This window comes from Gnatocerus cornutus, chromosome 7, assembly GCF_029298725.1.
Source record: "Gnatocerus cornutus isolate USDA-ARS CGAHR chromosome 7, icGnaCorn1.1, whole genome shotgun sequence".
Taxonomy (NCBI): domain Eukaryota; kingdom Metazoa; phylum Arthropoda; class Insecta; order Coleoptera; family Tenebrionidae; genus Gnatocerus; species Gnatocerus cornutus.
This window is the reverse complement of record NC_142239.1, coordinates 12,688,465-12,706,786: the sequence shown is the minus strand read 5'-3', so window position 1 is coordinate 12,706,786 and position 18,322 is coordinate 12,688,465. Positions and strand designations below refer to the sequence as shown.

Here is an 18,322-nt window from a genome sequence, read left to right as displayed (position 1 = left end):
AGACATGATGGGACTCTCGATATGATAATCGTGGTAATAAAACTCGATAATTAAGGACAAAAAACGGGAAATTAACGAGTGGAGAGCTGAGAGATCAAATACTCAAAAGTTTTTTTAAACCGCATAATTTAAAAATTCCGGGTTGGGAACTAAATCCTGGAAATTTCGGATTCTGAGATTTTGTTACCGTTGTAAAGCTTTTAAGGTTTCAGCTCTTCCTCTAAAAACTAATTAAAATTCACTTGGCTACATACGAAAACTGCAACTTCTCTAGAACTTCGTCCATATTAGGCGCTCTAAACCGAAACGTGGTCTTAAAGAGCAAACTTTTCGCCGCAACTATTTCACTCTGGACGTGGCTTTAACTCATTTCCCAAGACCGAAGCTGAACGTTTTCCACGAATTTTCCATCTCATCATTTCGTCAATAAGCTACTAAATTCGCAAGCGTATTTTTTCACTCATAAAATCCCAGATTTTGCGTTTTCCGCGTTGAACACGATTCAGTGATATTTAAAATTGCCTATAAAATAAAGAAGTGCGAGAATTGGTAATTTATAGCGTCTCTTGTAGATCGAAGGCTTCGGAATTAAGATAAAATTGTTGAACAAACGGAAACGGCGAATTTAATTTAACAAAATAAAACGACAAGTCAGGATATTTCCAATGAAACAAGAATTGAAAGGAACGTTTCATCTTTATTGCCGCTTCGAAGTGGATGACCAATTTCGCTCTTTTTGATCCTGATCCTAATTCTGTTTTATACTTCCTCGAGAGCACCCCAGTGTGAATTTTTAATAAAAATGATTTATTTTGGTGTTGGGAACTTGTTTCCGACTTTATTAAACTAAGAACTTCAATCCCAACTTCCTCAAACTCGTGCATTCCTTCGTGACAAGCTTTCAACTTTGCTAATTAGAACCAACTGGAAACAGAGAGTTGTAAAAAACAGTTTTTTTAACCCCTTGATCGATTTTAATGGCAGTTCACATCACTTTTCTAACCGGTGATTGGCTCCGTTGAAGTTCTGCATAATTCATGAACTCGACTGTGTTTCAAATTCCAGTTGAATATTAACTCTGGATTTATTCAGAGATAAATGATTTCTGAAATTGGCAGTTTTATTTGGGGGATTTACAGGAATTGAAATAAATACCTTCAGGATCAAAAATTCGAGGGATAAACGCGGCGACTCTTAAAAATATATTGTTTCGTATCGTCTTCTTGCTCGGTCCTTTCAGGATTGTAGATTATCCTTTCGGTGTTGTTCACGTCAGTCACCACAATCACGGGGAGAAGAAGCACGATCGACTGCTTCTTCCATCTCCGCCTCTTATCTTTAATTACCACTTTATTCTGGTGGTGGAAAATGATGACCATATCCGACTGTTTTTTCTTGGACATTTTACACCCCATCACTAAATTCACTCCTTTTGCCCGCTGACACACTTCACAAGGTTATATCATTATCGACTTTGTGCTTGAACTCGAGTTATCTGACTTTTAGTATTTTTTGTTTATGCTGTCTTATCACTGATTCGGTTCTTATAGAGACAATTTTACTCTAAAATTGCGAGACATACGTTGGGTACATGTAACGCCCACTGGGCTTTTGTTGGGCTAAAATAAGAATCTTTGGATACACATTGTGGAAACGTAGCGTAATTAGGAGCCACTTACAGGTGCCACTAAAATTCAATCTTTAAAACGCGGCTAAAAATAGACCAAGAATAATCAAACATCGAACACGTGGAGCTAGATTTATGTAGCCGATGGAAGTGCGTTGTATAAATCTTTCACTTGGCCTTTGAAGATCGCAATGAATATGGAGAAATTTTATTGGAAAAAAAATGACAGGTAATTAAGGACAAGTCAGTGAAACGGTTTGGACAGACACTTAAATGTGCTTATATCTCAGTGAAATTAACTGGTTTTCCTGCGTCAGAAAGTTTGCTTTTCCTCCTTGCGTTAAAAATGATGAATAGAGTTCCACTACAATTAGATGAAACAAAAAATTGTTATTCATACAAGAAATAGAGATTTTAAAATTGTTCATTTCAGAACGAACCAAAAATTTTCAACTTTTATTTAATAAAATTCGTATCTTTATTAATTTTCAAGTTATGACGATGAAATTAATGGAGGTCACTTATTCTAAAGTGTTCATTTTTTGCACCAAAGCACAAAATTTTAGAACAAGAATTTTTTTAGAATTTTTTCTAAAAGACCATTTTCTAGCCTAGTGAAACAAATAACTATTGTTAGATTTTAAGTTATTACAATAAAATTTATGAAGGTCAGTTAATCTGAAGTGTTCATTTTTTGTACCAAGGCACACAATTTTAGAATAAGAAATTTTTCATTTCAGAACAAACCAAAAATTTTCAACTTTTTTTAAATAAAAAAAAATAAAAAAAAATATGTAGGTATCTTTGTTAGTTTTTAAGTTATGACAATTAGAGCACCGACACTTTGAATCACACCACTTGCGACTTTACCTATTTGACAGAAGTGGAGGGTGGAATTGTTGAAATTTGAGGGCTTGAAAAGGCGGACTACATTACAATTTTTACTTCTTCTAAATTTGTCCGTAATTTTCTATAATTTTAAGAGATTCTATGGGATTCTGTAAGATCTGCACAGGATAAAAATTCAATGCGAACAGTGTTCAACAAATTCCCACTATTTTCAGTTTCGCATTTCCTTTCCTTTCATAAATTTCCGTGAAATTTTAAGTTGTGAACGCAGTTGGTATTTATTGCACCAGACGGGTTGAAAAAATTGTACCTTTTCCAAGAAAATCTAATAAATCTAGCAGTGCAACTTTATTAGAAACTCTTCTCTCTACCACGTGATTTTCATTGCAAAAACTAAAATTATGAACATTTTGAAGAGGTAGCAATTCCCCACAACTGAATGAAATTCTTCACATATGTTAAAACCGCTCCCACCGGAGATTGCATATATTTCTGCAGCTCTCAAGGATTCAATCTAATAACCTAAATCTTCCGCACCGTCGCGAAGAAAATAAAACGAAAGCAGTGTTATGAAAGGGTCGAGGACGCATCATTCTTATCTTAATTAATTCCTCGGAGAAATGTATTAATAAAACAACAAACAAGCAAATATTTACAGATAATTACAGCCCCCGAGTTAATTCCCTGTCTCATCTAGTCACTTAAAAGACTAGCTACAATGTTACGTACTTTACCGGGATGTCATTAGTCTGAAATTATTGACGAAGGAGGCAGCTTGGGACTATAAAGCTCAACTTGCACATCAACCCCATTATAACCCACTCAAGTCCCTTCAATCCCATCGGGAATATATTTTTTTAATCAAGGAACGAATCGACTTTTATCGATCAGTTATCGAGATTCTCACGTGATTATCGTTTATTTTGTGAAAGTGCGAGAACCGCGAACATGGACCGAGAGAAAATCGAGAAAATCCTCAAGCTTTGTGAGCGACAGACTGAAAAACTCGAAGGAGGAAAATCGGAGTTTGCTTATCATAACACGAGAACTTCCCTACTAAACATTTGGATGGAGGTGTATGAGTCTGGTGATAAGAATGACGACAAACTCAAAGAAATCAACGATTGTCTGAAGAAGTTGGACGAAAAAGCACAACAAAACGAGAGGAGAAAATTCTTGAATTATTACCCACGGAGCGCCACGAAAAGTGATGAAAAATGAGACGTGTTTCTTAGTGTTAATTAAGTGCGATGGGACAAGAAAGACTCCACTTGTGTACTTTTAAATTAAATTTCTAGTTTAATTAGTTTGGGATGGAATTTATGTTTATTGCAATCATTTCTTGGGTTTTCATGCATAGAAATGAGGGTGAAATGGAGATTTTTTCATTTCTATAGCACAGACAGGACAGCGGATATTAATGCAATGTTTTGTTATCGATTTACACAATTATTATCACAGATTAGATTGCTTGTAAATAAAAGTAAATAAAAGTTTCCTCGAACTGTTCTACAATTCCCAAACTAGAACTAGTTTCTCCTGCTGAGAAAATAAATGATCCTAATATTGCGTCTTAGTTTTACTGGCAAACTTATTCTCGTTTAATTACTTACAAACTCGGGAGTTGAGACAAAAAGATAACTCATGTTGGCTATAAATTGGCTTTTCTTGTGAATAAAAAAGTCTAGATGATGATAAAAATAAAGATTTAAAGATAAGATAATTTTTTTAATACTATTTCGCGGCAAAAAAGAGTTTAAAAACACATTTGTATTATCTTGATTATTCAGAATTTGGTCTGTTTTAATATTCTGAATTTTGGAATATCTGTTTAGTTTTTAAAAACCTCTGCTTTATTAATTTTTCAAATATGTATTCGAAATTTTAAAAATAGTTATCCTTCCGAATTTCAGTGCCCTAGTGTCAAAAATACCGAAATTACACCTCCAGATGTAAAATATTAGGAAATTTCGCTTCGTCTTGAAAATGAAAATTTCTAAAATCCGTTCCTGTTGTGCAAAAAATTTGAGATTTATAACACATAATAAGAAAGTCAAAAATAATAACCTCTCCAAATTTCATTGCCCTAGTATCAAAACTACTAAAATTACCCTTCCGAATGAAAAATATTAGGAATTTTCGGTTCGTCTTGAAAATAAAAATTTCCAAAATCCGTCCCTGCTGCGCAAAAAAATTGAGATTTGTAACAAATAATAAACAAGTCAAAAATAGTAATCCCTCCAAATTTCATTGTCCCAGCATCAAAAGTACCAAAATTACACCTCCGAATGAAAAATATTGAAAATTGTTTGTTTGTTTTGACAATGAAAATTTCTAAAATCCGTCAATGTTGCACAAAAAAATGCGATTTAGAACAGACATAAAGTCCGTTTTTTTATTAAAAATCTTTACAACCGGCAACGTCGTCGATGGTGACTTTTTGCTGATGAAATCAAATAGGTTAGTTGCCTAATTGACAATTTGATTGAAACAATTGAAACGGCCTTTCAGGCTGTGCCGAGTCTTTTCACTATTAAATCCTTTGATTTGCAATCCAACAGGCTGTAAAAGAAACGTTTTTAACGGAAACACTGCCCAATTTTCAGAAATGTCAAAAATTTGACATCTATTTTCTCACCAAAAATCTCCCTAGGCAACGTTGCCGGTTGTAATGCAGGGGAAGATTGCGGTGTTGGTGGTTTTAAAAAAAAAAACGGACTTTAAACACGTCAAAAATAGTAATTCCTCAAAATTTCATTGTCATAGCATTAAAACTACTAAAATTACACTTGCGAATAGATAATATTGGAAATTTTTGGTTTGTCTTGAAACTGAGAATTCAACTTACCATAGATTCGACCAATAAGAGATTTATTTTTTTAAATAAACCAATCACAGCAAACTGACAATTCCACGCGAAAATACCACGCGATCTGTCAGTTGCTTGTCAGTTCGTTAAATTCCCAGTTTGTTTCTCCAGACAATTGATCGTCGAAAAAACTACTCGTCAGTCGGAAAAATTTCCGACAATTTCGACCTCACTCGTTATATTACTTATGAAAATTTCTAAAATCCGTCCCTGTTGCCCAAAAAATTTGGAATTTAGAACAGACAATAAACAATTACCAAAATAAGTAACAATTACCAAAATTCCAAATCCCCAAAAGCGTTTTTAGGTCCTTCAGAGTCCTTGGACTTCAAATTTTGATTTTTTCAGTTTCTCAGGACTTTAGTTTCAAATCTGCTCAGATTTGTTCTATTTCAACAAAAAATTGTACACACTACATAGATACGACAACCAAAAGTAAATAAATTAAATAAAGTAAGTTATCTTATCACCAAACTTTATCCGACATCTATACCTACTAGTCCGACGACAACATTTCAGATATCAATGCAATTTAGTGCTCGCGATTAAGCAATACAGGTAAGTAAACACCTTCCTCTATTTACTCAAATCCCATCAAACCGAATTTCAGCGACCAAAATGGGTCAAAGTCAAGCGAGCCTCCGCCTAAAAAGCATAAAAGACAACGTGGAAGAAATCATGGAGAGGATCAGATGCGACGAGCTCACCGTCGACGACAGAAACAGGTCCCACCACATCCTCATCGATTACATAAAAGAACTTAACTTGATATTAAGTAAATCGCTGAGGGCATCGAGAATCCGCAAGGTCGAGAAACTTATAATTGCAGCTCTTGAAGAAGTAGCGACTTTGGAAGGCAAATTTAAGAGCATCGAGCCACGACTGAGATCGAAATCGTTGCAAACTCTCCACGATATTGAAAGGAACACGAGGAGTCTTGGTGCGAATTTAAAGAACCAAACTTTAGAACGGGAGAAAAATGCCATTCGTGACTACAAGAAGAGGATTAGTTTGATTGGCGACGTCGACTATGAGGTGGGAGCGACAAAGAGTAAAGTTCTTGACGCGGTGTTCAGTGTAGAGCAGACTCTCAACGAGATGGAAATTGAAGAGAAATTGAAGATGGTCGAAGAAAAGCACAACCTGGGAAGACTTGATTTGGGGAGGTTCGTCGGGGTGAGCCAGAGTAAAAGTTACAAGAAGCACAGAAAATTCCTCTTTGTTTTAAAGAGGGAAATCGATGAAATCCCCGATGTTAACATCAATGTTAGTGAGCGGAAGAAGTACCTCTTGTTCAACATCGAGAATAACATCACCGCTCTCGAGCGAAGAGTGGTACTAAATGAAGACAAAATCCGAAGAAAAGCCGCTTATACCAATCAGACTTTACCACAATTCATCCAGTATTATAATGAATTCGAAAAATCGTTCACTGCGAATTGTAGTTTGAACGAACTTCAAGACGTCGTTGCTCAACTCAAAGAAGTTAAAACGAAGATTGAAATGAAGTTGAAGGTGCTGGAGAACCAAGTAAATCCAGAAGGTGACTTCAGAAACCAGCAAATTAAGATAGAAGACGTTTGCGCTCTAAAAGAAAACCTACAAGAATATAAGAATGAGGTTGATGATACGTCTCCTGGCGCCGAGCACGAACATGTTTCCAAAGTTATAGACATTGCCTTAAGAAATTTAGCCCAAATTACGATGGAGCGAAGTAGTAAAACAGGTGATACTTTAATCGACGTCATGTCCATCAGCAGTAACATCACAGACATCGGAAGCAGAATTCAAATGATTTCCACTTTACAAGACTGTGATTTCATCGAACGTGAATTATTGGAGAATTTACACTATTTAAGGAAACTAGAAATCCCGTTTTCTCGTAGCAACGTGTGTCAGCTTCGAGATTATACTCTCATTCAGATTGATAGTCACTTGTCAAATTTGGGGAAAGTAAGAAGAAAAGTGTGTCCAGAAATTGTGCAAACGAGGAACGAAGAGATGTTAAGTTTTTAGTTTCTTTTTGCGCTCGTCGATGCAGCAAAGCTTCAGAGAAATATATTTCTACTTTCGCATTCGTCTTTTAGTTTCCCGTCTCATGAATTTCAAAGCTTTGGAGGAATCAGAAAAGGAAAAATGCGGTAATTAGTTGTCTGAAAATCGCGCGGTAATTAAATTTTACGGTTATTAATCGAGTTATTAATTAATTTTGTTTGAACGATTAACCGGGGATGTGGGCAACCAGACATACATGAAAATTAATTTTGCAGAAACTGAGGAATCTGTGGCGGTTTCAGAGAATTTTAGTTTCTTTTTTGTTGTATATTTGGTCATAATACATCATAGAGTAAAATTTTAGAATAAAAAACAAAGGTTGTACAAAATTTCATTTTATATCGGACCAAATTACTTCAATTTTTTGTTATAAAAATTTTTGCATTTTTGTTACTTTTCAAGTTAGGACAATAAAATTTAGTGAGGTTACTATCTGTAAAGTGTTAATTAACTGTGCCAAAGTGCAGAATTTTAGGACAAGAAATAAAGATTTCAGAAAATGTTATTTTCCAGCGAAACAAATATTTGAAGAATCAAAATTTTAAAACTTTAGATCCCAAACAAAACCCAAATTGAATTCCAAAAATTGACAGCTCGTAGCTTCATTAGTTAGATTGATTAAAATCTAACTATGCTACCGAATCATTCATTAGTTCATTACCAATAATCCCGATATTTTTTGCCCCCAAACCCAACTCCATCGTTTTATTAAAATGAAATCTCAAATTATTCATCCTGCGGTAGTTTCGGTGGCCCTCCACCGCACTTTCGGGAATTCAGACGTGACCCAATTAAAACTGTTACTGACTAGCAATTTGTATTATCCCTAAGTAATTAATGAAGCCTTTTGTACGTAAAATTATCACCATCACGATTCTGGCAAGTAAACAAACGATATTATCATAGGATAATTAACACCGAGTTCACTTCTTCGTGACAATTTGAGCACATTGTCAAACTCGATATTTCACGTCAAAACATTTACGAGGAAAAATACGAACGACGTCTGATACGGTTGCGCTAAAGTGCAATTGCATTTAGTGCGACATAAAATCAAATTTATGTCTCGCTTTTCGCAAAGGAAACTTGTTAAATAAAAAAATGAACTTGAAATATTGACGGCAGATAAAACGCATTTTCCGTTTTTTGACCATTCTGTATAAAAAGGGGAGTTGGTTCCGGTCTGGAATGTCGTTAAAACATAATTTTTAACTTTTTCATTGAATTTTTGAGTGAAATTTGCATAAACAAACAAAAAAAAAGAGTAAATTTACTCATTTTCCACTTCCATTATTTATCATTTTTATATCTCTTTGTTTAAATTTTCCGCTTGAAAGTAGATACAAAGAAGCCTTGAATTGTGGCTGATGTTCGCTTTCCGAGAGAGTTGAACGTCATAAAGTCAGGGAAAATGTGGGAGCTTTGTGAATGTCAGTTTCAAATGGAAATAAATAGAAGTGGCAATCGTGTTGAAGGTTCTTGCGTGGGTTGAACACCTCTCCTGTGGACACGAATGAAATCAACAGTGGATAACGTTCCCGTTCCTCCAGTTCTCCCAATTCCCTTTGACGCAGTAAACAATCGTTAATTATTTAATTACTCCGTTCCGTTTTACCAATTACTTATTACAAAATTTATTGCGAACGTCGCGTTAATAACAACAACCCCTTCTTACATAAGCCTATAAAACCGCCAGGGCGGTATTTTCCTGTCGCGTTGAAACCGCTGACGTGGCTGCTTGCCACTGCGGATAGTATTTCCAATACTGCAGCCACATTAACTCTTCACAAAGGTCACGTTTTCTCACCCTCAAGTTTTAGTTACTCGGGGGTGTGCTAATCATCGAAAAAATTCTCCCGGTCGTTGTTCCTTCAATTCAGCGAAAAGATGTTCAAATACGGAATAAATGAGCCCTGATTGATCGTTGGATTCCTCCAAGCAATCGCATTTTCCTTCATTTGGACGACGAAGGACTGCACTGAAGTTAATACAGCTGAAAAGGGTTTGGGGATGTTTTTTATTCGTATTATATTTATCGGGGTTTTGGGATAAAAGCCCGATATTGAAATCAGTCTTTGAATGGAAGCAATTTGGGTTTTAGTGCCGGAAAAAACTAACTTTTTGTCGTTTTAATACGATCATAGACATGTTTGTGGTTGTATTAAACTGATTTCTCGAAGGAAAGGAGAAAGACAAGGCTGGAGGTATATGTCATTGTCAACTGTAAAGAAAAACAACTCTTGACCTCCGAAACGTTATTGTGGGTGTCAGGATTCAGTGAGATTGATTTCGGTATAAAGCAGAAATTCTGTGGGTTCTTGGCGAAATATATTTTCAGCAGGGTAGTAAATTGGAGAAATTAAGAAGGAAACTTTAAATTCGAGATAACAAGAAGTCTGCTATAAATTGGATAAACAAGTATTCCGGTTTTTCCCACACGTTAAAAATTTGCTAAGTAAACAAATTAAAAACCAGAAAATTTGGCTACAGGCGATTTGAAGATGATTGTCGCAATTGTTTCTTACACTAATTTAATCGTACATCCTAAAATATAAAATATAAAAAAAGACTTGTTTTTTCACAAAATAGGAAATTCCAAAATTTACTAAAATTAGTCGCTTCTGTTTTAGAATTTTGAAATTTAACATAGTCAATAAGCAACTGCAAAAAACACACCTCCCTAAATTTGATTGCTGGGGCGTTAAAATTAAAATTTCAGCCTTTAATAATTTTTTTCGCAGTTTTCCGTTCATTCGAAAAATAAAAATTTCCAAAATCAGTCGCTTTTGCGGCATAATTTTGAAATTAAGCACAGCTAGTAACCAAGTTTAAATTAAGAAACTCCTGAAATTTCATTGACGTGGCGTTAAAATTACCGGAGTTTCATGCTTTCATATTATTTATTGGAAATTTTCTGTTACCTTTTCTGTTATCTTCAGAATAAAAAAATCCAAAATTTGTCTTGTTTGGCTAACAATTCTGCAAATTGACACAGACAGTGAACAACTCTAAATAATTACCCTTTCTAAATTTGATTGCTATGACGTTAAAATTATCAGAGTTACAGCCACTAATACAAAATTATCGCAGTTTTCGGTCCATCCAAAAAAATTAAAATTTCTGAAATTGGTCGCTTCTGCTGTATATTTTTGAAAATTGGTACAGTTAATAAGCAACTTAAAGCTACTAACCTCCCCAATTTTGATTACTGTGGGATTAAAATTACCAGAGTTACAAATGTTAACATAATTTTTCAGCTTTTTGGTACATTATTAAAATACAAATTTTTAAAGTCACTCTCTTCTGCTTTAAAATTTTGAGTTAATAAGCAGGTTCAAATAATAAAATTCCCCAAATTTGACTGTCATGGCGTTCAAATTACGAGGCTTACACCTCTTAATTTATTTCTTTTGCAGGTTTGAGTTGATCCAAAAATAAAAATTTCTAAAATCAGTAGCTTTTGCTGTATCATTTTGAAATTTGGCGCAGTTAGTAATTAGATCAAAATTAGTAACCTCCCTATATTTGACTTGTGGGGTTAGAATTACCAGAGATACAAAATTTTGAAAATATAAAATATTCCATTTTTTTTCTTATTTGAATAATTTTTGTTTCAATTTAAGATAGTAGGAAACTCCAAATAACTAATCTCCCCAAATTTGATTGCTGCAGCATTAAAAATTAAAGAATTACAAACCTCAAAAAAAGTTAGCACCCAATTCAATTTTTGTTTGTGGAAATTCAGAAGAATTCAAAAATGCTGTAATTAACTTTAAAAATCATCGCAAAAATGCAACAGAACTAAAACTCTTTAAAATATTGTTACAAGAATATGTTTCTTTGACAAAAACTCACTTTAATTTTAAAGGAGTTTTTTTTTTAATGATTACAAGACTCTCTTGTGCGGTAAAAACGAGACTGGTATCAATAATGAGACAATCACAAGAAATCCGTTTCAATACAACCATAGAATACCACAAAATGCATAGATATCGATTCGTATCTGTCGTTCCATTCTACTGTGTAATTGCTTCATGTCACTGATTGAATAACTTCACCCAAACACAACAAACAATACAAAGTTTTTCCCTGAAATAGACGTTTCCATTGTTCTACCTTTAAATTAGATTTCCATCACGACTTTAAAACTAACTCAAAACAACATCCTCCGAACTCCATTGGTTAAAGTCAATGGTGCTTAAACTTTCTTAAACTCAACAGAAGAAACTTAAATTTTCGAAGAGACAGATTTATTTGTAGGATAAAAAATTGATTGCGTCTTGTATGAGGAAATATTTCTTCCATTCCGGCTCGTTCCAACAATGGTGTCTTACTCTAATGGAAGTTTCAGGCGAGATAAAGAAAATACAATTTGTAGCCAGTCTCGGTATTGCTTGTACTCTCTGGAATTTCTTTAGCTGAAGAGACCTTCATTTTTGTACTATCCTTAATATACCGCAACATTCTCCTGTGGAAACCTTTCCAAACTAATTCCAGCTTGCATTTGATCGTGCTAATAAAAAATGGAGTTCACGATTTTCGTTTTGAATTTTTTACGCACTCCAGTGAATGAAACAATGAAAGTAAAACAAACAGTGGCCCGAGCTGATTAAAGATTAAAGTGGCCAGCGGCCCCAAATTTATCTTTCATTAATAATAAATCGCTGAATTGAAGATTTTTCTAATTGTTCCCGATATAAATATTCATGGAAGTCTGAAAGCTCGTTCTTTCAACTGGCAATTCTAACAGCACTTTTAAAAAAAACATGTCGAACTTCCCACACAATATTTATTTCTCTCGATATTACAGTCGAAACCAACTTGTCAAACTTCGAAATCTATATTCATGCGGTTTTGTTGAAGTTGCGAGACAGCTCGGCAAGTTTACTCCGCTGAGCAGCGAAATGTTATAATAAAATAAAAGTTTGTGTGGGGATAATTCAGCTGGTGGATAAGCGTACTGAAATTTTCCGGCTATAAACACGTTTGGACGTTTTTAGGTGGAATTTTATTGATGAATTTTCAACGATGTAATCTCATTCCACACCAATTTGTAATGAGCGAGTGTCATTAGACCCAAAGGACACGATCCCGAGGCACCTATTTCATATTCAAATCATTGGAGTTAATAGGGTTCATTAATTGAACAATTTGTTAAGGAGCTTCCGCTTCATCGACTTCGGCTTACATTGTAAAGTAGTGTAAAGTAGTTATTTACATTCAAGCAACTATAAGTAGCAATATTTGCCTGTGCCTAAGGCGCCATTTGCTGGAAAGACGTAAAACCGGTGAAACTGAATTCAAATGTTGCGGTTGTCGGAAAAGTGTGCTTTACAACTCAAGAAGCCAAAAAAGAGTTTCTTTTCTTTGGAACAAAGTCAGCTCTACATTGTATAAAATTGTATGCGTGGGCATTAAATCTCGGTTAAGCTAGTTTAATTTATTAATCTGTGTCGCCATAATAATCCTATTTATTAGACAATTAATGTTGACATGTAAATGGGTACTAATAAGACCCAATATGCATTTGACAACCACTGCAGAGGCATGCTCGGACTATAACAATTAATATAATAACCGCTAAATTGCTCTAAATTCAATATCTACCACCAAATCTAATGTTATTTGGTAATTTCTAGCACATGACGATAATTATGCAACATGTTGTATAATACAATTGCAGGTTCACTTATGAAGCTCTCAGATTCTTGTTTAGAACTCTTGAGCTTACTGCATATTTTAAAGTTTATTTGAACATTCTCCAGATTTAATCCCTCTGGGAAATTCACCCATTTCTGCTATGTTTCCTTGTATATTTACAGTTATTATTTTAATTAATAGATGTAATATAAAGAAAAAGTTCAAGTTTGTTTTAATAAAATAAATAAGCTTTAAAATTTAAAGTACTCTCTCTGTAGAGAATTAAAATAAAAATCGGAAAAAAAACTGAAGAAACTAAGGAGTAGTCAATTAGAACCCAGTCTATAAAATTTAAAAAATCTATAAAATTAAAAAAATATTTTTAGAAAAACAGAAACAAATTGAAGTTACTCCTAAAAGACTAAAAAACACCTTAAAAATAGATAGAATCTCAGAGAATAAATGTAAAGGTAATTTAAAGCATCTAAAAAGAAAACAAAGATTATAAAAAATATAGAAAACCTAAAGTGAGTCTAAAAAAATACAAACTTTAAAGACAATCTGAAAAAACCTAAAAAGAAATTATACAAAATCTTAAAAATTCAGATTTTAGAGATATTTAGTGGCCAAATCAAAGAGAATGTTCGGTAAATCCAGAAAAGAAACTAAAAGTAAAGAAAGAATTTCTAAGAAAGAAAATCTAAGAAAAATCTATATAAATTCAGATTATAAATAAAATCTAGACTAAATTATATAGAAAGTAAGCAATGTAGACAAAATCTAGAACATTAAGAAATAATCCAAAAAAATGTGTAGCAAATTTAGAGAGAATCTAAGAACCCAAGAATTTACAGAAAATCTAAAAAATCTAGAGAATGTAGAAAGAGTGCAAAAAAAATTTAAGAATTTAAGAAAAACCTAAGAGGAATTTAATGAGAAGAAAATATTTCAACTAAATTAAAGAATCAAAAATATTTAGAAAGAATATAATACCGAGATTTCACAGATTTTGAGAATTTGAGGAATGTTGAAAAATATTTAAATATACGGAAGAATTAAAAAAGGATCTGTAAAAATCGACAGATTCTTAAGTAATATAGATAGAATCAGAAAAAATATTCAGATAGTAATAATAATGAAGAGAATGGAAAGAAATTTCTAGAGAGAATTTAAAGTTTACAATTATAATGAAAATTTGAAAAGATTCAAAAGTTAAAGCTGTCGAATAAAAAAATCCTAAAGAAGCTAAAGGTACAGCGAAAGAATCTGAAAAAAAAAGAGTTTGAAGAGTAAAGATGTAGAAAGAATTTAAGAAGATACAGCAAATTGAAAGAAGTATTTACAAGAAATTTTGAGAGAATGTAGAAAGAAAAAAGAGAATATAGGTATAGAAGATGTAGAGACAAGCAATAGACAAGTAGATATAATTGAAAGATTTTAATTAATGCATGTAATAAAACTGATGAATCTAGAGTAAATCAAAAGAAAGATCCAAAACTAACTTAAATATAAAAAAAATGTAAAGAAGCTGAAAAAAGTATAGAGAATCAAGAGAACTAAACATTTCCACAAAAATTTGGCCTCTCTTTTTTATTATAATCTAAATTCGTCGCCACAACCCAATTTCCCTCCCTCTTCTCTTTTATTGTCTCATTGCCATTAGGATCCATTTGTGACACTCCATCACCCTCTTCCCCAATCACAATACAACTCCAGATTAATCCTAATTGAGATTGGCAACATTGTCGGACACGAATGGGAATAACACGCCACCAAACAACAACGATAACGAACGCCTCAAGAATTTCAAATCCAAAGGATGCAAACAAGCCGAGTATTCTAACACTAATTGCATCGAAAGAAGGCGACAAGACGAACTAAATCTCTACTGAAATGTAGAGCTGAATTTATTCAGGCGCGTTGCAACCGGTGATAAACACATCTGCATAGACGTTATTTCCGATCAAAACTCATCAGAATATTAAATATCAGAAGAGGAAATATTGGAAAGTGACAGCTGGGAGATAAAACTCCCTTGGAAATAACCAATAAACGGCGTAAATAAATTTCGAGGGTGCAAGAGGGGTGTTTAATTAACTGGATGGGATTGGAAGCTCGTGTTTCGTACTGACATATTGTCAAAATTATTTTTTTGTAATTCGATCTATAGAAGGGAAACTTGAAGCTTTCACGCGGAGGCGGTGAAAATGGATTTTTGACTTCCTGACCCTCCTAGTCTGATGAATACATAACACTTTGTAGCCAGTTTCTGCACTAATCCGTGATGGACTTCTTGTTCGCGGCCCATACTCTCGAGGTAAATGTTAATAAAAACGAGAACGCTCAATCGGGCGGAATTGTAATCTCGCGTTTATTGTTTAATCGGGTGGAAGTTGATCGAGCTGGGAAAATTCCCGAGCAGTAAGAAAATTTCGGTTCTATTTATCAATGAAATTAGAGCACTTTTGTGATTGTGCAAGGATCTGATTATCCTGTCTACACTAGTCCTTGGCCCAAAAACTTCCGGACGATAAATATTGATATGAATCTAATTTTTTTACTTACAATTGTGGCTGTCGTAAAATTTATGTTTTGTAACACACTCATAATAAAAACTTAACTGTGATCATGATCGTAAAAATAATCAGAAATAATACGAAGAAAAGTTTTTATCAGATCTGATTGGTGTCGGTGCTTCATCTTAATAACTGCCGCTGCGCGATTACATCTATCATAAATCAAATTTTAACTGTTCTTTACACAGATGCTGAAATCATGAAATTCTTATAAAAAGGTTAGCAGTTTGTCGCCAGTTTTATAGCCGGTATGGATTTTAAAACTAAAAGTGTTTCCCCTTGCACAAATTCTCCTTTTTTTATTCGTTTTTACATCTATATGTATTGTTTTATTGTTCAACCTATTCACATTTAAATCGAAAACTTCGGAGATTCTTAAAATTTATCGGATTATTATTCTGCAGACCTTTTGCGCTGCCCTATCGTCTCAAAAGGACGCGACGAATTAAATTTCTGGAGCCATCTCGAAAGCAGAGGGAAATTTATATTTCAATGTTCACTTTTCTAGGAAAATTTTGCATAATCTCACGCCTCAAGTTTCACGCTCTGGCCAAAAAATCGGCGTGAAACCGAAATTATTCTCATCGATGTAGTCTAAAACGAATTTATCGATGAAATTGTTGCAATGGTGTGAAACCAACCTCCACAAATAAAATATCAATCGCAATAACACCGAACAAACACAAATGCACACAATTTCACGGAGTCGATTGTAAATTAACGCTTCACTAGAAATTTGAAATATCAAACTATAATTTACTTCAAACATGAAACAAATTGAAACCGATATATTGTTATTCAAGTTTACAATTAGGCAAACTTTCGATGTATGGAATTAACATACCAACTTGAGGAATAAATAGGTGAATCTGTGTTAAGACTTTGGGACAACAAAACCGAAACTAAAATCCCAAACGGGCTTTAGTTATCCCATTAGTTTTGTAGTTGTTATTTCTGGTCTTCCAGTGTAATGGTTTTATTGTGTTTTCATTGACAGACGTGTCCACACTTTCCAACAAAAGACACGAAGAATGTAAATGCACAAAGCAAACACAATACCGTAAGAACAGCACAATGGCGCGCGCTGATGTTTAGCTCGTTAATCAGAACAATAAAGTGAAGCTTTGTACTGAAATATCAAGATGTAAAGATTACGAAAAAACTATCTTTTTCCAGTGTTCCGTGGGTGAAATAGTTATTTACATTCGGGCAACTCTAAGTGGGATTTTACTGGTCGACAGCAATTTTTGCCGCAAGCTTTAGCACGGAAACTCATAGAAATCAACATTGTTAAAGAGAAAATTCTAAAATTTGTCGTTAACTCAATAATTTTACAATTTGATGCAATTAATAAACAACTCAAAAGTAGTACTTTCCTCAAATTTCATTGCTAGAGAACGAAAATTAGCAGAATTAATTCTCAATAAAATGTTCTGTTAAAAAAGTTTTGTGCCTTTTACTCTGCCTTTTTACAATTTGGTGATGTTAATAAACAACTCAAAAGTAGTACCCTAGCCAATGTTCATTGCCCTAGAACAAAAATTGCCAGAATTAGAAATTTAAAAAAAAATTGCAGATTATGATTCCTGCTGAAAATAATAAATTCTAAAATTTGAGCCTTTTGTCCAACAATTTTACATTTTGGTAATGTTAACTAACCACTCAATAGTAGTACCTTCGCCAATTTTTATTGCTCTAGAACAAAAAATGACAAAAGTAGGAATTTTATCAAAAAAAAATTGCAGACTCCCGCTAAAAATAAAAAATTCTAAAATTTGTCCCTTTTGCCCTACAATTTTACATTTTAATGCTGTTAATAAACAACTCAAAAGTAGTACTTTCCCTAAATTTAATTGCTATAGAACAAAAATTAGCAGAATTAGAAATTTTCTCAATAAAATTTTGCAGATTCAGATTCCTTTTAAAAAAAAATGCTAAAATTGGGTTTTTTGCTCTACAATTTTACAATTTTGTGCTATTAATAAACAACTCAAAAGTAGTACCCTCGCAAATTTTTATTGATCTAGGAAAAAAATTGACAGAATTAAAAATTTTATCAAAAAAAATTTTGCAGATTCTGACTCCTGCTGAAAATACAAAATTCTAAAATTTGAGCCTTTTGCCCTACAATTTTACATTTTAGTATTGTTAATAAACAACTCAAAAGTAGTACTTTCCCCAAATTTCATTGCTATAGAACAAAAATTAGAAGAATTAGAAATTTTCTCAATAAAATTTTGCAGATTCAGAGTCCTGTGCAAAAAAAAAATTGCTAAAATTTGTACCTTTTGCTCTACAATTCTGTTAATAAACAACTCAAAAGTTGTACCCTCGCCAATTTTCATTGCTCTAGAACAAAAATTGACAGAATTAGGAATTTTATCAAAAACAATTTGCAGATTATGACTCCTGCTGAAAATAAAAAATTGAATAATTTGTGTCTTTTGCTCTACAATTTTGCAATTAAGTTCTGTTAATAAACAACTTAAAAGTAGTACCCTCCTCAAATTTCAATGCTGTAAAACGAGAATTGCCAAAATTGGGAATTTTATTTTGTACAAAATTCCAGATTCTGGCTCATCTTGAAAACAAAAATTGCTAAAATTTTTGTCGTTTGCTCTACAATTTTGCAATTGATCTAATCAATAAACAACTCAAAACTACCAACCTCCCCAAATTTGATTCCACTAGAACGAAAATTGGCAA

The 18,322-nt window shown here is 33.3% G+C and overlaps 1 protein-coding gene and 2 long non-coding RNA genes across 3 annotated transcripts in view; 1 reads left to right on the top strand and 2 right to left on the bottom strand.

The window, feature by feature from the left end:
• The window catches only part of LOC148171116 (uncharacterized), a 36,778-nt gene that overhangs the window by 12,641 nt on the left and 5,815 nt on the right, over window positions 1–18,322 (bottom strand). The gene's annotated exons all lie outside the window — the stretch shown is intronic.
• Window positions 678–1,895, bottom strand: LOC148171118 (uncharacterized). The gene is made up of 2 exons (XR_015770430.1): window positions 1,156–1,895; window positions 678–1,105 (listed from the first exon to the last, which is right to left on the bottom strand). It is a non-coding gene; the product is annotated as an uncharacterized LOC148171118 (long non-coding RNA).
• LOC148171117 (uncharacterized) lies at window positions 5,838–7,372 on the top strand. Its single transcript, XM_088041631.1, has 2 exons — window positions 5,838–5,903; window positions 5,956–7,372. Exon 2 carries the CDS (start codon window positions 5,964–5,966, stop codon window positions 7,359–7,361), a length of 1,398 nt encoding a protein of 465 aa, XP_087897757.1. The 5' UTR covers window positions 5,838–5,903; window positions 5,956–5,963; the 3' UTR covers window positions 7,362–7,372.